This window comes from Barbus barbus (genome assembly GCF_936440315.1).
Source record: "Barbus barbus genome assembly, chromosome: 35".
Classification (NCBI taxonomy): domain Eukaryota; kingdom Metazoa; phylum Chordata; class Actinopteri; order Cypriniformes; family Cyprinidae; genus Barbus; species Barbus barbus.
The window spans coordinates 65,739-92,701 of record NC_136763.1 but is presented as its reverse complement, the minus strand read 5'-3'; the positions used below and the strand labels follow the sequence as shown (position 1 = coordinate 92,701).

General features: G+C 42.3%; 1 protein-coding gene across 1 annotated transcript in view; it reads left to right on the top strand.

Moving 5' to 3' along the window:
- Positions 1 to 24,711, top strand: part of LOC306855220 (interleukin-1 receptor accessory protein-like 1-B) — a gene marked incomplete at both ends in the record, with an annotated part of 267,168 nt that extends 242,457 nt beyond the window's left edge. The window contains 5 exons of the mRNA XM_079393738.1: positions 2,289 to 2,421; positions 7,446 to 7,591; positions 9,440 to 9,583; positions 19,421 to 19,591; positions 23,981 to 24,711. Of these exons, the coding sequence (XP_079249864.1) occupies positions 2,289 to 2,421; positions 7,446 to 7,591; positions 9,440 to 9,583; positions 19,421 to 19,591; positions 23,981 to 24,711 (1,325 nt within the window). The remainder of the gene's footprint in view (positions 1 to 2,288; positions 2,422 to 7,445; positions 7,592 to 9,439; positions 9,584 to 19,420; positions 19,592 to 23,980) is intronic.
- Positions 24,712 to 26,963: the final 2,252 nt, after the last annotated feature.

Here is a 26,963-nt window from a genome sequence, read left to right as displayed (position 1 = left end):
TTCACTCCCCCCACCTACAATCCCTGTCGGCCGGGGACTCGAACCCGCAACCTTTCGATTACGAGTCCGACTCTCTAACCATTAGGCCACGACTTCCCCCACAATGTTCTTCCTTCCCACAATGTTCTACTAACTTTAATTTGACCCAAAATATTTAATTATTTGAATGTTTATTTTTACTGTTTTTTCTCAACATCATGAGAATGTTCAACAAGAGCAAATAACATCATAAAGATGTTCCCAAAAAAATTTATTTAAGAATGTATATTAAACATTAATAAAGTTAATCATTAAATTCGTATAACTTTCAAAAAACGTTGAAAGCTGTGAGAGCGTTCTCTGTTAGCTGGGTTTTTAGTCCTTACTAACATGCTTGCTCAGAGGCACATCACTGTTTATACAGACATTTCACATCAGTTCATTCATTCATTCATTCTATCTTTCTCTGTAAATTGGTTTGGACGCAGGAGGTCAGTTATGGCATAATGATGGCACAAACGCTCCCAACAGCGTTTAATAAGCAGAGCAGCTTTCAGCCATCTGGATGATCCTCTCTGCTGGATGTGAATGAATAGAGGCCAACACAGACAAACACAATTAACATACCATAGAGACCTGATTAACTAGGATGTTCTTGCTCCAATTTTCCAATTCATACAAAAACACGCCTGCATGCACTATAACAGACATTTGTTACGTTTATGAGTAACTGAACGATTCTGAGCGACCGAACCATCTCAGGCCAAATGGATACATTTGGGGAAAAAACACACAAAAAAACTGACATTCTGAATTATTTCAAAATACTGGCATTTTGTTCAAAGATCTTCTCAGAAATAAAATTATATGCAGATTTTTTGAAGCATCCACTTTTTAATTAGAAGCTGTTTACTAAACAGAATCTTGGGGTTGGCATTTTAATTTCATCCCCTGCTGACGAACATAAAACACAAAGACGTTCAATATACAGTATCAACTAAAATCTAAAATAAATAAATATATATATATATATACAGAGAGAGATGAAGACGTGAAGCTAACTTTAATTTCAGTGTATGTTGTTCTGAAGATTGCAAACACAGGCCGACTGTAAGCAGTGCAGTTCCTGCTGTATCACTGCGCATTAGATGCTTTGGACTGTGTGCCACTGTACAAAAGACTGAAGAATTTGCCCTTATACATGTCTGCAGAAGGTGTGTTTGTGCCGCTGGGATCCGTCCTGTGTTAGAGATGGAACAACAGGGACCTCCAGTGGCCCAGCGAGGAAACTCCAGCATTCAGATACGCTTCATTTTCACAAATGTGACCGTGGAGCACAAAACCAGTCATAAGGGTATATACCTCATCTAAAAGCTGAATAAATAAGGCAGGATAGGATAGGACACTATTTGGCTGAGATACAACAATTTGAAAAATCTGGAATCTGAGGGTGCCAAAAAAAATTAAATATTAAGAAAACCGTCTTTAAAGTTGTCCAAATGAAGTTCATAGCAATGCATATTACTAATCAAAAATGAAGTTTTGATATATTTACTGTAGGAAATTTACAAAATATCTTCATAGAACATGATCTTTACTTAATATCCTAATGATTTTTGGCATTAAAAAAAAATGGATAATTTTGACCCATACAATGTATTGTTGGCTATTGCTACAAATATACCTGTGCTACTTATGACTGCTTTTGTGCTCCAGGGACACACATGAGCAGAACGATAGATTCTCATTAGCATCAGTCAGAGAGAAAACACTGATTTGCTTCAGTCGAGAGTCTCTGTGGGCAATCGTGGCCTAATGGATAGATAGTCGGACCTGTAACTCAAAGGTTGTGGGTTCGAGTCTCAGGTCCGGCAGGTATTGTAGGTGGGGGGAGTGTCCAGCACTCTCTCCACCTTCAATACCACAACTGAGGTGCCCTTGAGCAAGGCACTGAACTTCCAACTCCTGTGTGTGTGTGTGTGTGTTCACTTCTCACTGCTGTGTGTGTGCACTTGGATGGATTAAATGCCTTTCCTTTCCTATGTGTTTATGTTAAAGCGTGTAGTATCTCCCTTATAAACTCTCACAGGCCTGCAGTGTTTGTGTGTCTACTATAGTTTTGGAAAAGTTTTGAGGCCGTTTTAGGGTTATAGTGATGTCAATCTAAACTCCCTCACGGCGATCTTTGTAGCAGCTTCTGTTCCTCGAGAGAGAGCAAATCATACAGCCGTCCACAGGCCAGGCTCCGTTAGAAAGCTACATTCACAGATTATATATATGGACTTGTGTTGTGATGTGTGTTTTTGCAGGCAGCCCCGTGAACCTGACCTGCCGAGCGTTCTTCGGCTACAGTGGAGACGTGAGTCCTCTCATCTACTGGATGAAGGGAGAGAAGTTCATTGAGGATCTGGACGAAAGCCGAATCAGAGAAAGTGAAATTAAGTAAGTCTTTCATCTCAATGACATCCTTTCTTTTCATTTATCGAGAAGTCCGTGTCTGAATTTGAGTGTGCAACAAAATTAATATGTTGTGTGTTTCTGCACACATAAATCTTTCACATCCACCTTGATTCAACCCTGTCGGAGTCATTCAGCGGCCATTGGACGAGTGTTAAGACCTTCTGAGTAAAAGCATCCCATTAATCCTCAGCCGTCAGGACGGAGATGAGCAGACAAGTTTCTTTCTCTTGTAATCAGCATCTAAATTTCATTGGCTCCATTAATAATGCAGTTCAGGCACATGCAATCTTTATCACCGCGTGACTAGTATCAGGGTCAAAGCATCTCACTGAATCTGTGCTCACCTGAACTAGGTCTCCAAGCTGAATATGCTACACAAGTGTGAGCAGTTGAAAGAAAAACTGGACAACTTGTTAAGACCCTAAACCCACAATCCCAGAAGCACCCTCTTCACTGGCTCCTTAGCGCAGCTCCCACAGAATCTTTAAGATTGTGCTAATAGTATACCGTAGACACAGAGTTGGACAAGGACCCCCAATAATCAGATAAGGTCAAATTGTCCCCCTGAATATTTGATATTATTGATGCAGCTCTGCTGTACTTCAGCCTAACAACGCTCATCGATGTCAAAATGTTAGAGATGGCCAATCAAACCAATACGACGCTTCAGCTTTTAACAGTGAAAAAATGTGAGATTTAATTTATTTATTTGGTCAAATTTGACTGCTTTGTAATGAACATAGCCCATATCTTTAATATAGGGCAAATTCATGTAATTGAATGTAACCTTGCAAACATGTCCTTACATGGCCCATGCTGGCTTTTTGTGGGCACAGTGGACTAGGGCCAGCCCACACCAAACCTAAACAGGCCCAGTGCGGGCTTGCCCAGATGAGGCCCACAGCTTTGGGCTCACCGCAGGCTCTCTGTGAGCAGCCCACACTATGGTACTGCCCACATTAATCCAATGATGGCCCAATGTGGGTCAGCCCCTTCGTGCCCAGAGCAACTTTTGTATCCTTTGGGCCCATGTAGCTTATGTGTAGGCAGCCCTGTAATGCAACTAGGAGAATACAAACATTGACTGGCCATTTTTTAGCCACGCAATTGAACTGGAATGGTTTAAACCAAAAGAGACCTTTTCAGAACCTATTGTTTCATATAGGCCAGGGATCCTCAAATCTAGCTCACGAGATCCCCTTTCCTGCAGAGTTTAGTTCTAACCTTAATCAAACCCACCTGAGCATGTCTTCAGGATCAGTAGAAAATCACAGGGGGGTGAGTTTGATCAAAGTTTGAGCTAAACTCTGCAAGGAAAGTGGATCTCACGAGCTGTATTTGAGGTGTAACAGACATGAGCCTGTTAATAAGAATTTTGTGGGCAGTTTTCTTCCTTACCACTAGGGGTGCTAGGGTGTTTTAGGTTTCCTTAAGTAAAGCCATGTGGTAGAGGGAGTTAGCAAAAGCAAGCAGCAATAGCCAGCATAGCTCACCTGCTGAACACATTGTGCTGTGTCCTGGTTGGGAAATGTCTCATTTCAAGCCCAGTCTAAAGGAGTTGTTTTTATCTATTTAAAAGTGTACATTGCTGATGTTTTTTGCAGAGATGGTACATGTATGTGTAAGAGTTTAAGACTGTGTATTTGTATGCATTTTAGAAGGACTCTTTATTGGTGAGGTTACCACATCATGATCCAGTTTGAATATGGATTTAAAGTTCTTTCCGACGTGAGACCACAGTCTGGACTATTTTAATTTTTTTGTTAACAACTGTTTATTTAATTTTATTCTGTGGGACAGTGTTACAAAACAAAAAGCAGCTGTACAAATGTAGAACCCACCCCAACCCATCCCACCCCCTGGTAGACTTAAAAAAAAATACAAAATAATAATAAAATATATTAATAGATAAATAACTATAAAATAATTTTTACAAAGATTTTAGAAAAGAAGACACAACATTAAAAGCTGAATGCCATGAAGTTACAGTTTTCACGTTAGATCCATGTATACGAGAAGTAGAGAGCTCCATCGAGATAATGTCCAACAAATACACAGTCCAGGTTTGTCTGTCCATTGTGTGAGGAGGATTCCAATGGTTGACCAGCAATTTTTTTTCTGCTGTAAGAGCAGCTAACAGTAAAGAGTTTTGTTGGACAGACAACGTGAAGTCCCAAAAGTCATTCATGAAAAAATGGCGCGGAGTCAAACATATCTCAGTACCCAACAAATATGATAGGTCCAGTGAGAGCTGCGTCCAAAAAGGTGAGAGAGAGGGGCACTCCAAAAAAGAAAATGCAAAAACGTGCCTAAAACTCCTTGGGAACAGAGATTACACTTAGGAGAAGATGACAGATTAATATAAAAAATTTTAATTGGAGTCAAGTAAACCCTATGCAGCAATTTCCAATGAATCATTTGGTGTTTAGGGTTTTTAAAAGACAATTTAAACATAGCCGATCGGAAAATAAAACATGCACATCCTCATTAAGATCCTTAGCCCAAACAGTTGTAATAGATAAAGGTTTGTATGAATGCTCAAGAAGAAAGAGATAGATGACTGAAGCAGAGGAGAGTCTGGACTCTTTTTGATTGTTCCTGGTTAGGAAGAGGCTGGTGTTTGAGAGCTGTAGCATGTTTTCATTACAAGAGGTTGGATTTTTCATTTGCTATCAGTCAACATCAGCTATGGACAGTGTTCGGAAATTGATGTACTACAGATAAGCCTTTCGCACACATCAACCTTCACATGTCGAAATCCTACAATCTTACATTGCTTTGTTTGCTTTCTTTTGAACTTTTGTGTATTTACATTTGTGACTATATGTTGCTGTATTAACCTGAATTTAATGTTTTCTATTTTGTATTTAATAAATCCGTTGATTTGAAACCCCTTTGACTACTGTACATTTTTGACAATATAGACCAGAGGTGCCCAACCCTGTTCCTAGAGATCTACCTTCCTGCGGAGTTCAGCTCCAACCCTGATCAAACACAACTGAACCAACTAATTAGGATCTGAAGGAGCACTTGATAATTAAAGACAGTTGTGTTTGATCAGGGTTTGGAATTGAACTCTGCAGGAAGGTAGATCTCCAGGACCAGGGTTAGGCACCCCTGATGTAGACATTAGTTAGGATATGTGGTGACTGCATCCATTTCAGATGTATAATAACTGTTTTTACCAAAGACTTAAGTTATAGTAGCTGAAAAGTATTTGAAGTGAAATAGATGTATTGTTGTAGATTAATTGTGCGTGCCCTGTGTCGGCCTAGTGAGGGGTTCCTGGAGGCTAAGTGAGAGCTGCCCGTGCAGGGCCAGAGCTAAGGGGACAACGTTTTGTCAGTGAGCAAATTCTCAGGGTCCCTGCGCTGGCAGCTGGCTGGGGGCCCTTAGGTTAGGTCAGGTTGCATTCTTGACGTGTTATGGAGGAGAGACAAGGCACACATACTATATATGTTTCCATCAGTATAGATACAGACTGTATGTGACTTTTCTCTCACTTACTTTCACTGGTTATGAGCATCAGAAGGAGCCCAGAGTCCTTCACACTTTCAGGGTGTGTTTGCTCAAGATGTGTTTCTCTGCATTTTCATCTGTGCTTCATGTGTCAGCTGTCAGTTCGTCACAGAACCGATCCTAGGGCCAGTTTGTCATTCTTTACCACTAGAGCGACTGAAACCGACTGCCAGTGGCTGAAGGAGAAGTCAGGGCCTGCTAATATTGGACAGCTGACAATAATGACAGTAGAATTTCATTTCTGAATCCGAGTCGTCTAGAATGCTCAGTGACGGGCTTGAGACCCAGTAGGTTTGGGTCTCTGTCCACTACAAACGCTGTAATGAGTCTGATCTTTGCTGGGCCTCTGGACTCATCGGTCCTGACTTCACTGTAATGATGTCAAACATCCACAAACATGAAGAGGGCAGAACGTCACCTCATTCTTTTTGAACAAGAACCGAAACATTGTTTCTTTAATGACATTAATTCCTCCTCCTCATCATCATCCTCTCTCTGCAGACGTAGTTTCCATAGCAGCTGCAAAGAAAAGACACTTTTTTTTCTCTTGCTAACCCTGTTATTTTGTTCTTCCCCACAGTGCTGGTGAAAGCTTGGCAGTCGTGTGTGTGTGTTTTATGAAGGATGGGATTCTGTTAAACAAAATTTCAAAGTTTTATTAACTGTGAGTTACATTTTCTGAAAACTATAAAATTATCCATCAAGCATCCCTCTGTTTTACAAATGTCAAACATTCAAGACAATATCAAACAGTGTTATTTTGATATAATTTAGAATTTACCTTTGAATAGCTCACAAAGCTTTGAAAATGTGACTAAAATGAACATGAATTGCAGTGAGTATGCAGGTTTAAAAAATGCTGTCATCAAATCGGAACAGTTCCTAGATATATAATTTTACAGTATGTAGGTGGAATAGAGCCTGGTTTGAGTAAAATAGGCTATAAGTGTGCATGTGAGTCCTGATTGTACTGAAGAAATGTAGTGAAAAGTACTGAACAAATAGAGGAAACATTTCCCGAATGTACACGGTCAGATTTTGGAATCACATTTATATCCACATCGGATCACAACAGAGAATCTCTTCTAGAGCACGAGCTCTTTGTGTGTTTTATTTTTGGATCCACAGCCAATTAAATTGTAACCCTTTTTATTCGTCCTGACTGTTGTGTGAAAAATTTTGCTTATTAGTGATAGCATGGTAAGGATCGTGTGAATGCTCGAGCATGATGTAATTCACCCGTATTGTCTTTGGTTTGAAACAAAAAATAAATAAATAAAAAATGGTGTAACAGATTCATAGTTTTGAGAAATGGACTTTCTTTTGGACAGGGTCATTGTGGGTCAGGATGTCTGTCTAACAGAACAGATGTTGAGGAGCAGAAACACAGGGAGGAGGCTGCGCTCAGCATGAACTCTAGAGTGAATTTGATTCAAATCATAGGTGTTTGTTGTTGAACAGTTTTGCCCTTCTTCTCTCCAATCCAGAACTATTCGGGAGCACTTGGGAGAGCAGGAGGTGTCCATCTCACTGACCATAGATGCCGTAGAGGAGAGTGACCTGGGAAACTACTCCTGTTATGTGGAGAATGGCCACGGCAGACGACAAGCCAACATCCAGCTCAGCAAGAGGGGTAAGAGACCATCGTTTTGTTCAGCTGTGAGCTGCTCAAAATTCTTCTGTGCCAGTTCTGTAGTCGTCTATTCAATTTATTCAAATTAATTTTGAAAGAACATGCGTCAAGTCATCACCTTTATTTCTATAGCACTTTATACTAAAGAGGTTTTGTCAAAGCAGCTTTACAGTGTTAAACAGGAAAATAGTGTGTCTACTGCAAGCAAAATTAAATTCTGCGGTAAAATAGCTCTAAAAAAGGACAGTAGTAAACAGTCAATGTTTCAGTTAAACTCAGCTGATTCAGTGATGTCCAGCTTAGTTCAGTTCTCTTCCAACAGTGTCTGTGCAATCAAGTCCACAATATTTCCAAAAATGAAGTGTACGTAATGAAGGCATTTTTTCCAGTATACGTTTAACATTGTTTTGTTTTATGTTGTTTATAGTAGAGCAGAAATTATGTCCATGTGGCTCACTGATTATGTATCGGCTACTCTCAGTTTTGGTGGAAAACACGTCAATGTTGAAGTAGTCTTACTGTAAAATCCAGTTGTCATTGGTCAACGTGACCAGTTTCTTGCAACAAGTATCACTTCCTGATATTCCAAAAGGCCTGATTTGGGGAAAACGCTGTTATTGTTTTTTAACTATATTATTTGAAGTAACATGGTTTACTTTTTCCTACTTTTTCTACAATGTAGATATAACCCAACTCTGTATTTAATTTTTTTTATTTATTTATTTATTTATTTATTTTTAAATTGTGGAGTTCGGACAGGTCTGCATTTGTTGATTGTGAATGATGCTTCTTAACATCTTAGCTTGTTTGTTTCTTCCTTAGAGACCTAGATGCCTTAAGTTAAGAATATTTTTACATAGTAAATCATTTATCTTTTAAAATATGAATCTGAAAATGGCTTTGATGGCAGACCGATCCTCTTCGCTTTGTACATGAAAGAGATTGACTGTGAGAATGAAGCTGGGCAGATTATGCTGCAGTTGAGATTCACTCTTCACTCTGATGTTTATTTCATGCCTTCAGTGCTGATTAGTAAATACACATCCATATGGACTGATTCGAGTCCACTGCAACACTTGACACTTGTTTTTAAATCCAATGGCTCAGATGAGGGAAACAGAAAGATCTGTTTGCCTACAAATAGACGTCGTGTTGAGTTTATTGGTGTTCTGCCCAGCACTCACACATCTGAGAGTTAAGCTTTTAATGACCAGTTACCATCAGATCCCGGAACCTGTGGGATCTATCAACACTAGACGCTTCCTTTCCAAACAGACACACTGAGAAAAGCAGCACGGCTCTAATTCCCAGCAGATGCATCAATGCGGCAGTTTCCTCTGACAAACAGTGAATTCATCAGCTTCCATCGTTCATTCCAGAATATTGTACACAAACACTCGAAAACAGCCGTCATCTCTGCTCTCTGACATGATTCAAAATGTCACTGGCGATGAACAGAGATGACCGCTGATGCAGACCTGACTCGACACGAGAGCATGAGGACAACGTCCGCTGGGTATGTCGCAGCATGAACTCTGTCCATTTACAGAGGATTGATCTTCATCCCGCCGCTGCAGCTGATCAGAGACGAATGATCCTCTTCAATTTAATATCACATCAGCGGCGGGACTTTCTCAGACACTCTGCTCACATAAAGACACAGAAGAAGAACATCACAAACACATTGGTGGAGCGCAGGAAGAGCTTGCTCACTTTGGCATTGGTTTGACATATTTAACGCACACAGGATGGAAAGAACAATGTTCTAAACAGATGACGAGATGTTTCACGAGCATTTGCTGATGTATGTTGAGTGTATTTTAACTGTCTCTGTCTGTCTCTCAGCAGAACTCATGTATACGGTGGAGCTGGCTGGAGGTTTGGGAGCCATTCTGCTGATGTTGATATTTTTGGTGTCCCTGTATAAGTGTTACAGAATTGAACTCATGATCTTCTACAGAAATCACTTTGGCAGTGAGGATGTGGACGCAGGTAAGGAATTTTAGAGAGAAGTTTCAATAATCTACACAGAGCACTTTGGAATTCATCAATATTCCTGTGCCGTTATGGTGGATCAGTTTCTCCTTCACAATACAGGATTCAGTGAAGAGGCACAAGGCAATAAAATGCTTTATTGACCAGTTATATTTTCATGAACATTAACATATCCCTAAGGTTAATTGTTGGTTGGTTTGTGTTCCTCAGATATATGCTGATTGTAGATAGGAATACGAATAAATATTGAAGCACCTAATAAATAAATAAATAATTTCCTAATAAATAATATGTTAACCCTCAATCATCCTTCGGGACAAATTTGGGCAAAATCATTTTATTTTGTTTTTTGTAAAAAAATATTTCCTTAATTTTGAGTGGTTCAAGACTTGGCTACTTTTCATAAGTTTTCCACCTGAACACACAAAATTCAAAACTTTTATTTTTTTCTCCAATAAAAATCAATAAATCCAACTCAATGCATGTCAGGCATACACAGAAACCTAACCCTAACTTATTTTTACTGAAGTAAAATAAATATTAAATATACCAAAGAAATAAGCATATTTTATATAAAAATGGATGAACTTGGGCAATCTGGACAAAATCCTCTGGAGAAATCTTTTTATAGTTTCCTTAATCTGAGCGGTTCAAGACTTGATTACTTTTCTAAGTTTGCCACCTGAACACACAAAAAAATTTGATTTAACAAAGTTAAGTGGTTGAAAAAAAAACCTCCTAAATTTCTCCCATAGGAAATGAATGGGAAATACTAAAATTCAAGGCATTTGTTTTTATTTGTCCAATAAATCCAGCACAATGCAGATCAAACACACACATAAATGAAGGGGTGAGCCTATACAACATTCTCAATGTGTCAAACAATCATACTCTCTCTCACTCACTCTCTCTCACACACACACATTCATCCACAAAAAAAGCCATTGAAAACTACAGCTAACTAGTGGCTATTGATATTTTATATATTTTACATTTGCATTTACATTTACATTGTCATTTAGCAGATGATTTTATCCAAAGCAATAATTTTAATTAATTTAAATATTATATTATATTTCATTATATTATAATATTAAGATAATTTTTATATTTTTATACCATCAAAAGCCACCAGATGTCACCAAAGTCACCACATTTTTAGGTTTTGGCTGCCTGAATGTCACAGATCGACCAGGCTCTCACTCCAGCCAATCACAGCGAGCACCTTCACCCGAGTTCTAATGAGCACACCTGCACATCATGATCACCTCATCAAGGCACACCATATAACCACATACCTCACTACAGTCTGGTCTCGTTCATATGAAGTGGACTCCTGTATGCTATCTCAGCGACCTACCTGTTACTTACCTGCCTGTGTACTTACTTCTTGTGTTCTCTCCGAGTGTTGTGTCCATCCGTGTCCTGGATCCCTGTTTGTCCTCCCTAGAGCTTCACGGCGAAGCGTCGAGGTCTGTGGTTCTCCTGTTCATCCATGATCTCCTGTCAGATAAAACTGTTCATAGATGATACACTCATCTCATCATTCAACGTCTCTGCATCAGATACTCACCGCTACTATCTCCTGCCGTTGCTCATCTGCTAAATAAACCTTACCTCTTTTTATATCCTGAGTGTGAAGTCTCCTTCTGTAACAGAAGACCGGACCAACGCCGAAGGTTCAGATGAGCAATCCGGATCCGTTTCAGGGGCTCGTGGATCACCTCCGACGAGTTCTTGCCCCTTCACCATCGCCAGCACCTCCGATCACCCCAGTCACCGGAACCACGGCTTCTTCATCGCCCATGATCTCCAGTCCCATGGCCAGACCAGCGCCCTTCTCTGGTGTGGCGGAGGAGTGCAACGGGTTCCTTCTGCAATGTTCATTAAACATCGACATGCAACCGCATCTGTACCCTTCAGAAAAATCTAAGATGGCCTTTATAGTATCACTTCTTTCCGCAAGGCACTGCAGTGGGCTGAAACTATTTTCTCTTAGTCTGGTCCAGTAACTCAATCTTATCAGAGTTTCACCACCCACTTCCATGAAGTGTTCGGGCGAGTAGATGGGGACCCATCCATCAGTGATCAGCTCTATCACCTCCGTCAGGGTACCAGTTCCATCTTCGATTATACCCTTCAGTTTAGGACCCTAGCGACAGCCAGTGGGTGGAATGAGCGAGCCCTACTCACCACTTACCGTCAAGGTTTAGAGCCCAGATTGCGGTTGCAACTAGCCAGTTTGGATGACTCCTGTGGATTGGAGAGTTTCATTCAACAATCTATCCGCGTTTCCACACTCATGCAATCCTGTCTCGCCGAACAACCATCATTAGCCCGTTGTTCTCCTCCCTTTCGCCACCCAGAGGCAAGCCTCCCTCCAGAACCTATGCAAACTGATCGAACTCACCTTACCGATCACGAGCGGCAGAGGCGACTAAAAGAAGGGCTTTGCTTGTACTGTGGAAAGAGTGGGCATATCAGGTCAACATGCCCCGTTCGTCCACCGCAACTCTTGGTGAGTGCCATTCAACCTATCTCTCAGAATATGAAGCCACTCATGGCTGAAGTCATGCTTACTGCCTCTAATGTTTCCATTCCAGTGCAAGCCCTTCTTGATTCCGGTTCCGCCGGTAACTTAATCTCCGGGAGCGTCTGCCGCCAACTCAATCTCCCGACCGTTGCCAACCAAACCATCTACCAGATCAATTCGATTACTGGAAAACCCATAGGATGAACCACCATTCGATATAGTGCTGGTCCTGTTCATCTAAGGTTTGGTCAACTGCATGAGGAAAACATCACCCTGTTGGTTCTGTAGGGAGCGCACACTGACATCGTCCTTGGGCGCCCCTGGTTCGTACAGCATGAACCCCACATCTACTGGCGCACCGGGGAGGTCCTGAAGTGGGGCATTCAATGTTTTCCAGACTGCTTCCCAAGAATCCCGCACCCACTCAACCAAGCTATTCCAAAGATCCCTGTGAATTCCACATCCATTGAAAGTCCAGTCGAGAAACAATCAGTTGACATTCCATCATGTTATGCCCCCTTCAGAGACGTGTTCAGCCTGAAGAAGGCCTCTAAATTATCTCCTCATCGGCCATGGGACTGTGCGATCGATCTCCTGCCAGGTGAGCCAGTGCCCAAGGGTAGAATTTACCCCGTCACTTCCAGAAGAGAAGGCCATGGAGGAGTATATCGGCGAGGCTTTGAAGCAAGGTTACATCCGCCCGTCCACCTCCCCTGTTACTTCAAGTTTTTTCTTCGTGGCCAAGAAGGACGGAGGATTGCAGCCTTGCATTGACTACCGGGCTCTAAATAATATTACTGTGAAGTTTCGTTACCCCCTTCCTCTCGTCCCAGCGGCCCTGGAACATCTTCGTGGTGCCACCATTTTCACGAAGCTAGACCTCCGCAGCGCGTACAACCTCATCCGGATACACGAGGGGGACGAGTGGAAGACAGCCTTCGCTACACCAACCGGCCACTATGAGTACCTAGTTATGCCGTATGGCCTTGTCAACGCCCCCTCCGTGTTCCAGGATTTTATGCACAAGGTGCTCTGGGAGTTTCTACACAAGTTTGTCTTAGTTTACATCGATGACATCCTCATTTACTCCCGGAGCTTGACCGAACATCGCCACCACGTTGCGGAGGTCTTAAAACAACTGAAGAAGTTCCATCTGTTCCTCAAAGCCGAGAAATGCTCATTCCATCAACCCTCAGTACAATTCCTAGGCTACATCATCGATAGTGGTGGCATCCAAATGGACAAATGGCCAAAATACAGACAGCACGTTACATGTCCCACCAGAGACAGTAATATATTGGATCATTGTTACACAATAATTAAAGATGCATATCACTCTGTCCCACGGGCAGCTCTGGGGCTCTCTGATCACTGTTTGGTTCATCTCATACCGACCTATAGGCAAAAACTCAAATCTTCTAAGCCTGTATTAAGAACTGTTAAGAGATGGACTAATGAAGCAGAGCAAGATTTAAAAGCTTGTTTTGACCTCACTGATTGGACTGTTTTTGAAGCCGCTGCCACCGATCTGGATGAACTCACAGAGACAGTAACATCATATATCAGTTTCTGTGAGGATATATGCATCCCCACTAGGACATTCTTATCATTCAATAATGATAAACCGTGGTTTACTGGGAAACTCAAACAGCTTCGTCAGGCCAAAGAGGACGCTTACAGAAGTGGGGATAAAATCTTGTATAACCAGGCCAGGAACAGACTAACAAAGGAGATCAGAGTGGCTAAAAAGAACTACTCTGAGAAGTTGAAAAAAGAACTTTCAGCCAACGATCCGGCGTCGGTATGGACTGGTCTGAGGAACATCACCATGTACAAGACACCACCCCCACAGTATGTGGAGAATCAACAACTGGCTGACGATCTCAATGTGTTTTACTGCAGATTTGAAAAGGCCAGACTGACACCCAGCACCCGCTCTGATCTGCACTTCACACATTCACCTTCCCCCCCTGCAACCCCCCTTACACCCTCCCCCACCATTCTACCTGCGTTTAAAGTCTGTGTAGAGGATGTGAACCGGGTCTTCAGAAAACAGAAATCTAGGAAAGCTTCAGGACCAGACGGTATTTCACCTGCCTGTCTAAAAGTCTGTGCTGACCAATTGGCCCCCATCTTTACACAGATCTTCAACAGATCTCTGGAGCTGTGCGAAGTTCCCTGCTGCTTCAAACGCTCCACCATCATTCCCGTCCCCAAAAAGCCCAAAATCACTGGACTTAATGACTACAGACCTGTCGCACTCACGTCTGTGGTCATGAAGTCACTTGAGAGACTGGTCCTGGCCTACCTGAAGGACATCACTAGACCCTTGCTGGATCCTCTTCAGTTTGCCTATAGAGCAAACAGGTCTGTGGATGACGCTGTCAATATGGGACTGCATTACATCCTGCAACACCTCGACAAACCTGGGAATTATGCAAGGATCTTATTTGTGGACTTCAGCTCGGCCTTCAATACCATCATACCTGACCTTCTCTCAGACAAACTGAGACAGCTCTCTGTGCCCTCCTCCATCTGTCAATGGATCACCAGCTTCCTGACAGAAAGGCAGCAGCTAGTGAGGCTGGGCAAACTCACATCCAGGACTCTCACCATCAGCACTGGCGCCCCTCAGGGTTGCGTTCTCTCCCCACTGCTCTTCTCCCTCTACACGAATGACTGCACATCAAAGGACCCCTCTGTCAAGCTCCTGAAGTTTGCGGACGACACTACAGTCATAGGCCTCATCAAGGACGGTGACGAGTCTGCTTACAGACAGGAAGTTGAGCAGCTGGCTGTCTGGTGCAGTCTTAACAACCTGGAGCTGAACACGCTCAAAACTGTGGAGATGATAGTGGACTTCAGGAGAAACCCCCCTGCTCTCCCCCCACTCACCATCATGAACAGCACTGTGACTTCAGTAGAGTCATTCAGATTCCTGGGCACCACCATCTCTCAGGACCTGAAGTGGGACAATCACATTGACTCTATTGCGAAAAAGGCCCAGCAGAGGCTGTATTTCCTCCGCCAGCTAAGGAAGTTCAACCTGCCTCAGGAGCTGCTGAAACAGTTGTACTCTGCAATCATAGAGTCTGTCCTATGTTCTTCTATAACTGTTTGGTTTGGTTCAGCTACCAAAACAGACATCAGAACAGTTAGGACTGCTGAGAGAATTATCGGTGCCCCTCTGCCCAGCCTCCAAGAACTTTACACCTCCAGAGTGAGGAAAAGGGCTAAGAAAGTCACTCTGGACCCCTCACACCCAGCTCACTCTCTCTTTGTACTGTTGCCCTCTGGCCGGCGCTACAGATCACTGAGCACCAGAACAGCCAGACACAAGAACAGTTTTTTCCCCCAAGCCGTATCCCACCTGAACAACACATAACACACCCCGGTACTGTACATCTGTAAATAACTCATCAAACCTTCATCTGTACATAGGACACATGCACATTCACAGTTCTGTCTATGGTCATGTCTCTTTTCTGTATATTTTTATTTTTATTACTATTGTTATTCTTAATTATTGTATATTCTCTTCATTAGTGTTCTTTATCACCTTAATTATATGTTGTCTGCACTATGTTTGTACTTTCTGTACTGGAAGCTCATAACACCAAGACAAATTCCTTGTGTGTGCAAACACACTTGGCAATAAAGCTCTTTCTGATTCTGACGAGGGGAAGGTGGAGGCAATCCGAACCCGGCCGGTACCCTCCAATATCAAGGAACTCCAGAGATTCTTAGGCTTTGCCAACTTTTATAGAACATGTATCCAGGATTACAGCGCCATTACCAGTCCCCTCACCAACCTGCTAAGGAATAGGCCCAAGTCTCTGTCCTGGACTCCAGCTGCCACGGAGGCCTTTGAGAAGTTGAAGGAAGCCTTTACCCACGCTCCTATCCTCATGCATCCTGATCCCCAGAAACCTGTCGTTGTGGAGGTTGACGCCTCCACTTCAGGAATAGGAGCCGTGCTTTCTTAGCAACAGGGGAACCCGGCCAAACTCCATCCATGTGCCTTCTTTCCCAAAAAGTTCAGCCCGGCGGAGAAGAACTATTACATAGGCAATCTAGATCTCCTGGCTATCAAGCTCGCCCTCGAGGAATGGAGGCATTGGCTGGAAGGTGCACAACATCCTTTCACCGTCCTTACAGACCATAAGAATTTGCAGTACCTAAGAGATGCTAAATGACTCAATCCCCGCCAGGCACGTTGGGCCCTCTTCTTCACCCGGTTCAATTTTTCAATCTCGTACCATCCAGGATCCAGAAATACCAAAGCAGATGTCCTGTCCCGTATCCATGCTACTGAAGAAATCGACGAAGTTCCTGAGTCAATCATCCCAGACAAAATCTTCGCCTGTCCCATCCAGTGGAGTTCAGAACCGGCTACTCCTGCCAATGCCTTCACAGCCACTCCGCCGGGCTGCCCCCCTGGTAAACAATATATCCCCAGACTACATGCACTTCCATCATCCGCTCCGCTCACGATTCTCTGGGCACTGGCCACCCAGGGACCAACAGTACCCTCTCGCTGTTGAAAGATCGATACTGGTGGCCCAGCATGGCCAGGGATGTGAGAAGGTTTGTTCAGGGATGCGCAGAGTATGCTAAGTGCAAGAGCCCTCGCTACCTACCAGCAGGCAAACTCCTTCCGCTGCCCGTTCCCAACCGTCCATGGTCACATCTGGGAGTAGACTTAGTCACCGACCTGCCTGCATCAGAGGGGAACACTTGTATTTTGGTAATTGTCCTGTCGACTTCTTCCCCTTGGAGGTCTTCCCACCGCCATGGAGACGGCGGAACTCCTTTTCAATCATGTCTTCAGGTATTTTGGCATTCCCGAAGACATCGTGTCGGATCGTGGTCCACAATTCATTTCCAGAGTATGGAAGGGTTTTTTCAAACTCCTAGATGTGACCGTGAGTCTATCGTCAGGATACCATCCCCAGACCAACGGCCAGACGGAGAGGAAGATCCAGAAGATCGGCCGCTTCCTGCGAACCTTCTGCCATAGCCACCAGGACTCTTGGAACCAGTTCATTGGCTGGGCCGAGTACGCCCAGAACTCATTACGTCAAGCTGCGACTGGACTCACTCCTTTCCAGTGCGTGCTCGGCTACCAGCCACCTTTATTCCCTTGGTCAGGGGAACCTTTGGAAGTACCTGCGGTGGATTACTGGTTCCGAGTGAGCGAGAGGGTCTGGGATAATGCTCATCATCAGCTCCAGTGAGCAGTGTGCAGGCGCAAGATGACAGCGGACCTTCGCAGGTCTGAAGCCCCGCAATATCAACAGGGACAGAAGGTCTGGCTGTCAACGAGGGACATCAAACTGCGCCTGCCCTGCAAGAAGCTGAGTCCCGGATATGTTGGTCCCTTCACCATTCTAAAACAAGTCAACCCGGTAACCTTTCAGTTGCAGTTACCCCCACATTACCGAATTAATTCTACCTTTCACGTCTCACTCCTGAAACCTTATCACTCTCCTGTTTCTCCCTCCACAGAGCCTGGTCTGAGTGAGGAAATCCCTCTCCCATTAATAATAGAGGACGGAGCCATATATATGGAGAAGGAGATCTTGGACTCCCGGCGCCGTAGTGGCCGCTTGGAGTACTTGGTGGACTGGGAGGATTAGGGTCCAGAGGAGAGATCATGGGTCCCCAGAGATGACATCTTAGAACCAACGTTACTGGAGGAATTCCATGCGACCCATCCTAAACGTCCAGCTCCCAGAGGAAAGGGAAGGCCACCACGACATCGGGGCTTTCGGCCCTCTGGAGCGGGCCGTGCAGAGGGGGGTAATGTCACAGATCGACCAGGCTCTCACTCCAGCCAATCACAGCGAGCACCTTCACCCGAGTTCTAATGAGCACACCTGCACATTATGATCACCTCATCAAGGCACACCATATAACCACACACCTCACTACAGTCAAACGTCCGGTCTTGTTCATACGAAGTGGACTCCTGTATGCTATGACCTACCTGTTACTTACCTGCCTGTGTACTTACCTCTTGTGTTCTCTCCGAGTGTTGTGTCCATCCGTGTCCTGGATCCCTGTTCGTCCTCCCTGGAGCTTCACGGCGAAGCGTCGAGGTGTGTGGTTCTCCTCTTCATCCACGAGCTCCTGTCAGATACAACTCTGTTCAGTGATACACTCATCTCATCATTCAACGTCTCTGCATCAGATACTCACCGCTACTATCTCCTGCCATTGCTCATCTGCTAAATCAACCTTACCTCTTTTTATATCCCGATTGTGAAGTCTCCTTCTGTAACACTGAACTTACTGGAATTTTTTTTTTTTTACTGAAGTAAAAGAAATATTAAATATAACATAAAAGCAAATAAGCATATTTTACATAAAAATATGACCATATGAGCCAACACCTTTAGTCAGCTATTTCCCTTGCCCTTTTTCCTAATTTCGTATATCAAATTTTGTTGATGTTCCAATGTTTTTGATTTTCTTGATTTTCTGATGTGAGTTTTGATCCAGTGGGGCTTTTCTTTGAGAGTCGTTACTTCTGCTTTTGGTTCAGTGAAGCCTGCAGATGTTAACTGGTGCTTCTGAAGCTGATGGAGGAGGAAGATGAGAAATAGGGAGGCAAAGAGACAGTAAAATGCCTTTAATAATAATAATAATACTTTTTTTTATTAGAGCATTTTACATTTTAAAGAAAATCTCAAAGTGCTTCAAAAGTGTCATAATAAATTAAAACAATTAAAGCAATTAAGAAACTCAGTTAAAACAGCTGCCAACTAAGATTAACACAGAAATTTAGGCACTAAAAGAAATGTAAACATTGAAGGACTTTTTAAATAGGTACATTTTTTAGACCCTTTTTAAAACAATCAGTCGTTTGTGGAGCCCTTTGACTTTAATTCATTATCATACGGTCTCTTGTTGTGCCTCTCCAGGCACACAGAAGCTAATTTTTAATGACCTGACAGACAGAGCTAGACAGATCTTCTCAATCGACATCAGAGTTAGCACTTTCTGCCGAAGCCAAAGCTGATAAAGAACCTGAAGCTTCCTCATGGACACACTCAAACTCATGATCCGCCTGACTGTCTTTCTCCGTGAGGTAATTTCTGTCCAATAAACTGAAGAAGAGTACTAAGTTCCAATTCAAACCTTTCATGGGCTTTGGAGATCTGAACACAGATGGTGTGAAGGGAATAGTGTATTTTCTGCTCAGGATCATAAATGCTGCTGCAGTTACAGGTTATGAATGCTGCTTTTGTGTGGTGGAAACTCGTTTTACTTTTTCTCCTTTCTGTGTGTGTTTTTAGAAAATAAAGACTATGATGCATACGTGTCCTACACTAAAGTGGATCCAGACCAGTGGAGTCAGGAAACCAGAGAGGAGGAACGTTTTGCATTGGAGATTCTGCCAGACGTTCTGGAAAAGCATTATGGGTATAAACTCTTCATTCCTGACAGGGACTTGATCCCAACTGGAAGTAAGTTGCATTCGTTGTAAGGTGTGTGTGAGTGTGTGTAAACATTTGTGTGTAGTGCTGCATCTTCACCCTATCGAATGCTTCATGTTTATTTTCAGCATCATATTTCATTTCAAGTATCTTTTGTTTGATAAGCTTTTTGTTTGGTCTGTAATTTTCTTTCAATTCAAAGTAATATTTATAACAGTGTTTTGAGTGAAGCTTCTTGAACATTATTTGCTTCTTGTTTGCTTGTATGTTTTTGTTTGCTGGTCTGATTCGACTCGTACATCTGTCTTGCCCTTTTCACTTTTATTTCACACATTTTCGTGTGAGTTTTGTCTACATTCATGTCTCTTGTACGGGGACTGTTAGATGTTAATATGGGACGAGGTGCTCACAATCAGGGCTAAGAAAGCATTGATTCATGTTTGTGTTTAGGAGTTATTGGCTCTTCACTGAGCAGCTCAAGCCGTGTTTGATATAAATAACTTCACGGATGTGAACGACTAAAATGAAGGGAAGTGTAAGCATATGTTACTCTGTTAGCTCTGTTAGCCCTGCAGCTACAAGTCCCATATTAAACTGGATAAACTGGTGAACGTAACTGAAAATCCTAAGGCAAAAACACACAGTTATGCCAGTTTCTCTTGTGGAAGTCCTCGCTGGTTTGTTTCTCTGATTGACTTTCTGCTGAATCGGCTGATCAGACTTTCAATGTTGAAATATTTATGTCTAGGTTTCAGCAATGATCATTTCCAGGATGACACAAGACTCCTTAGAGGTATTCTTCCATGCCCTTTTCCACTTGTGTCAACAAATCTGACTCGCAACTTTTTGCAGACTTCACCTTTGGGGGAAATTGGGACGTGGCGCTGAGTTGAACCGGGATTCAGGTTGAGCCATACACCATCATATGTTGTGAATGTAGAAAATGAGATGAAGCGATCGACTTGGATGAGTCTAAGAGAGGCTTTGGGAGTTTCTCCTGTTAGAGAGCGAGTGGTTTTGGACGGGTGGGGTTTGGACAGTGTTATTATGTTCTTCCGTTATCATTTGTTGTGAAGTAAGACTAGAGATAACTGAGATAAGATAGAATTCATTAAGCTTTATGACCGCATTTAACAATAAGACCTTTCTGACTAAATGTGTTACTGTACTGATGTAGTAGGGCTGGGCAATATGACGATATTATTGTATATAGAAGATGTTGATGTCAGGTAATAGATGATAATAGAAAAAACCCGGAAAAAAGTGGTTTCAATTCTGGGGTGTATTCCAGAAAGCACGGTCAACCTGTTAACGTTTGCCAGAGCGACGGCGCACTGAAGCGTTTTTGTCCCCACTAGTTTGTTTATGAATAAATTTAACGTGAAAGAATATCATTAATCTTGACAAACTATATATCATTCTGAAGGTCTAAGCCTCAAGCATCGACGACAGATCGGTGTTTTCCGATGGAAAGCTTATAAGGAATGTATTTGCTACATTTGTGTAAGCAGTACACATAAAAACATGCAGAATAAAAAAGCAGTACGTACCATTATCATTGTAATAACGAGCCACAAACGCGTCCACTGCTGAAATCCCAGTTTAGTTAGAGAGTTAAGGGTCCACAGAACAACATCCCAGCGAGCACTTTTAGTCCAGCGAAACAATAACATTATAATAAGGATGAGTATTCCTTTGTTTACATTTCATTTCTTCGGGAGAGTTATTGTTCGCGTCCGTTATGGAATAAATTACGCTCAAAAACAGCGTCTTGGTGGTAAAAAAACAACACGGTGCTGTAGCATACAGTTTTACAAACAGAATGAGACCGTCCACGGAAAAAGAAGTCTCAGAAAAGCGGAATATATATTATTTGAATTTGGCGCTCTCTCCTGCCAGCGCGTAACGCACGCTGTGACGCAGCTGTCATCTGAGCGGGGCGTAACTTAGCGATCTACCTTTTTCATAAAAAACTGTTTTTTTTTCCTTCTACATCTTTTATATGCGTGTTTGTGTATTGTGTGGGGAATGTGGCCGTATCTGCATGATTATCATATGTATGGACGGACATCAGCGTGTTTATTACCGACTCTATGACGGCTATCATTGTGATTCAATGATCAGCTATTATTGATTATATGGCCCATCTGTTTGATTATCATCTGAATGGAAGCACATCAGTGTGTGATTACTGACTGTATGACCATGTCTGCCAATATCACTTCATGTCTGGCAATCAGAATACTTCAGTATACATACTATATACAAAGCATTTTTTTCAATTTTTTTTCCTTTTTATTACTCAAATAATTATTTTTGTATTTTTTAGTGCTCAAATAAATCACTTATATGATGTATAAAATTCTGTCTATTATTTTATAATTGAAAAACTATGCAGGAATATGTATAATGACTAAAATAGTTTGTATAATTCTGCAATCCATTTGGTGGTTATTTTTCCTCAAACGGGGCTGGGAGGACTATAAATAGTTTCAGAACAAATATTGCAGGAATCTCATTTTTCATGGTATCTTCTTCAAATTTGAAATTAACATTCATGAGACATGTGGCTTTCAATCCATTACTTTTCTGGATTGCTCCAGGACTTATTTCATGTATTTGTATATGAAAAAAAAAAACATTCAGTGTGGAAAAATATTTTTCAAGGCACATCAGTGTCTATAACCTTTTATCTTTTTGAGCATTATCAACTCTGGATGATGGATAGTAAAGCCTAGAGTGTCTTCTTTCCAAAGATACCTAATTTGTTTGTGTAGCACACTTTGTCAGGAACTGTTACCGTTTTAATTTAGGTAGGTTATTTTCACCTGTGAGGCCCAAAATGGGGGGGGGGGGCGAAGGTTAACAGGTTAAGTTACCGTCAGCTAAACCCTGAACTTTCGGTTGATTAACCTAAAACCTGCTTACTCGAGGTATGTTGGTTCCAAAAACGCGTCCGGGAGTAAGTTCATTCAACACAGAGTATGTTCCCGGTTAAGACTCAAGACATTCTCAACAGAGCGACGAATCGATGAGTGACTATGGAAACGGACGCTTAGAAAAAGCGCGCCATGCCGTTTCTGTTTTCTTTTGTTCAATGGTCATTTACATGCTTAGTGCATATCGCCGCCTAATTGATGGTTGTCCAATCGTTTTTCTTTCTTTTTTTCCGTTTAATCTTTAATCCTTGATAATAAGAATTATATTGTGTCATATCAGATATGTATTTTTATTATAGAAATACATTATAGAAAATGCCGATCCATGTGTGAGATGATAATGACTGTGAGGTGTCTACTCAGGTGCCAATAAGAAAGGGAAACGTCTGAAAAATAGGCGTATTTTATTCAAGACATTACTGTATGACACCAACATGCATTTATCATTCTTACAATCACCAGCAGAATGTCCACCTTCACCATGATGAACTTAAAATTGGGTTCTGTTAAATTTTTCTCAACAGTTTTCCTCAGAAAATGAAATCAATTTCGAACACGTATTTAATAAGAACAGAGCTGAAAAGCTAATGTTTTTTGTTAGTTTAAGCACAAACTAAAACCTAAAACTAAAGAAAAGTAAAACCAACCATTAACATGTTAATAATTAACTGAATCGCTGGCTATTATTAGGTAAAGTGCAGCCAAACTGAACAAGGTTTTGTGTTTATGGTGCATAAATTGTTTTTATTGTTGGCATTGGTGTTTCCGGCGGTGTCGGGTCTTGGGTAAACGATATTATTGTTTATCGCGACATATTATTTAAGGCGATTATTGTTAAGATATTCTTTTTAGCATATTGCCCAGTCCTATGGTGTGGTCATCTGACAGACAGACAGACAGACACACACACACACACACAGAGATAAAACTCACTTTCACCAGATTGAAGCCACAGTTGTGACCAATGAATAAAAGTCATTTGCAGGCCCTTTTGTCAGGTTTAGACCAGAGTAATGCAGCTTGTATGGTTTTCTCAGCCATGCTGTGTTAGACCAAAATATAAAACTTGAGAACTGCCACAGGGTCTCGTTCAGATGAGGATTTGTGTTCGATGTCTGACCTGTTCCCCCTTCTATGTTTTCAGTGTGTTCATTGAGTCATTCCGCTGTTTTTATTTCACATCTTAGTGAAGTTCTTTGACAGAGAGTTTTACATACAGTGCTGTGCTATGGCAGTATTTACCCTGAACATAATTGGCTTTAAATCAGATTTCACTAATAATATGCTAATAAATTTCACAAGGAGTGTCTTTAAAAACATTTTTTTACAGCGTAGATCATATTAGATTTGCGTTTTCTTCTGATTTATCTGCATGCTGTCATATTCAAAGCAAAACAAAATAAAAGCAAGAATGATGTTGATATGTTTGCCAGATTTAAATACATAGAAGCCACTGACGCTCTCTCTCTCTCTCTCTCAGCGTATATCGAGGACGTGGCTCGCTGCGTCGACCAGAGCAAACGCCTCATCATCGTGATGACGCCCAACTACGTGGTGAGGCGTGGCTGGAGCATCTTTGAGCTGGAGACACGGCTGCGCAACATGCTGGTCAGCGGCGAGATCAAAGTCATCCTCATCGAATGCGCCGAGCTAAGGGGAATCATGAACTACCAGGAGGTGGAGGCTCTCAAACACACCATCAAACTGCTGACGGTCATCAAGTGGCCGGGACCTGAGAGCAGCAAACTCAACTCCAAGTTCTGGAAGCAGCTGCAGTACGAAATGCCCTTTAAGCGGCCCGAGCCCAAGCTGTCGCACGAGCAGGTGCTAGACATCAGCGAGCAGGGTCCATTTGGAGAGCTGCAGACTGTCTCTGCCATCTCTATGGCTGCGGCCACCTCCACCGCCATGGCCACCGCGCATCCCGAGCTGCGCTCCACCTTCCACAACACGTACCACACGCAGCTGCGGCAGAAGCACTACTACAGGAGCTACGAGTACGACATTCCCGCGTCCGGCACCCTCCCGCCGCTGTCCTCTCTGGGCAGCCAGCACACCTACTGCAACATCCCCATGACTCTTCTGAATGGCCAGCGGGCGCAGGGCAAGCCGGGCCGTGAGCAGCAGCCGACGCTGGAGGAGCAGCACGTCAACAATGCCATGCTTCCGCTGCTGCCGCGCGAGACCAGCATTTCTAGCGTTATCTGGTGATGCCGTTGGGAAGGAAGGTTTCTGCAAATGACACTTATTAAGGCCCTTACAAAGTGCTGCTGTTGACTTTGCACCACGATTCACAAGCAAGGGGTGGAAACCGAAGGGACATGAAAACAGGTTGACGGGGACACTGATAGTACACGTACATCATGGAGATGTCTATTTTTACATCTGCATTTACATCTGGAAGACTTATTTTTAGAGTGTTTGCTCATCTGCAATATGTCTATAGGACATTTCCTATTAGATGTCTTTAAGATGTTTATTTGACATCTAAAAGATGTCTATGATTTAGAATGTGTAAAAGTGACATCTTACAGACGTCTGTCAGATGTTTGTGCACAGCAGATGCTTTCCAGATCAAACGATCTTCAACAGACATCTTGCAGATGTACGTGTGCTATCTGCGGAGGTTCGTTCTCTCACAGACAGCTCATTCATACTCTCTCAAGAAATACAGGGTCTTGTACATATGTTTGCGGTTTCTTTGTAGCATTGGAATTTTTGTTCCTTTGTTTTCTTTTTCAAACGTCTGATTTGTACTTTTCCCCTTATAAAATGACTGAGCAGAGACATGCGAGACAGAGTAAAGTGATGTGTTGTTTTTTTTCTCTTAACTTGTAGTTTTCAAGTACAATACTTGTTTTTATAGAATTTGTGGGATTGTGCTGTTTTTTCTTTTGAGATTTTTTTTATTTTTATTGGTCAGTTGGTGAGATGTCTCTACTTTGACGAAAAACACCATTATGCAAATGCTCCTGAGGCCTGAAAGCTCTTCTTCTTCCTGAATGAACGAGTGAGCAGATGACATTCAAGAGGAAAAACTAGATGTCATTATGACGCTCTAGTGTCTCTGCTGCTCTCCGTTTCTCTCTCTAAGCTTCTGAGACTTTCTGTTAGAAAAGAAAGAAAATAGTTTTGCTGTTCAGCTTGATAGGGAGAACTTAAGAAAAACTGTATTATTATTTTAAAAGAAAAAATATATTTTTATAACAAAAGGATTTGCTTGGAAAGACACACAGTAGGTCACATTTCATTCATTTCATTGATAGAAGCACCGGAGGGACATTTTAGCTCACCAATCTCAGAGAAAAAAAGAAATGTTTTTTTTAATGGTCCTGTCAAATCATGGATGAGCAAGGCAAAACCACTTGCTGTTTTTATTTTCCCCACAATACTGGCATTCATTTCTTAGTGTGCATAACGATTCGATATGTATTCAGTTTAGAACATAATTATACATTTTTCACATCAGAAAAAGTGCTTACTATACAAATCCATGTCTCTAAACAATTACATGATTTGTTCTCTTCACTGCACATTGAAACCTGTTATCCTCCACTCTAGTGCCTCCTGCTGCTCCACCACAGACGCCATCCACAGGTTAAGAGTGGTACTGCGTCGCTCAGCATTTCTTAGGTACTGCCATGACACCGCTGCTCTCCAGCTCATCCGTGTTTCTCAATCTACTGTAGTGATTGTAGAGGGGAAGGAGCAGACCTGGGCCAGTTTTTACCTCATTTTATACTAAGGGCCAGTCCTGTGTCAGTTGCTAGGGGCAGCTTACATACACATCTACTCTCATCGCTTAAGCAAAGAATGGTAGAGGGTCGAGTAAATGTCCAGTGTATTTACAGGAGGGTTAGTTATTGAGCCCTCTTATGCTGGACAGTCCAGGCGTTTCTTCATGAAGCTGCCCCGTCACGCACAGCCAAGACGTTCAGTTTAGCGTTAGACGCCATGTCTTTTATTAGCCTCACTGTCAGTCTAATAAAGGCTTTACAACTATGTTAGCATGTAAATGAAGTGAAACCAAAGTTGGCAATTAGTGATGGTACATGTATATTGCCTCCTCAGATGCGCTGGTGGATAACCGGGGAAACTGAAGCAGGAACTAGTGTAGCTGATATGGCTTCTAAGGGGGTAAAAGCATTGTTGTGCCAATCCATACAGAACAGCATAACGTCATTGCCAGACCCCACATCCTGTTCACAGTGTTTATTTGATCAGCCGTGCCAAAAGAGTCCTTTATTAATATTAGGAACAGATTATATGCAAAAATCTGTAACTCTCAAAGGTGGCGAGAAAAACAACAGGGTCATGAAGCGTTTCATCCTAAACAGACCCCACATTCCTAGTTTGTAAATGCCACATCGGCTTGGAATAATCTGTTGGTGTTGAAGTTCTGATCTGAGATGAAGTTCTGATCTGAGAAGACACCAATCTGATTATTTGAACATTATTATTTT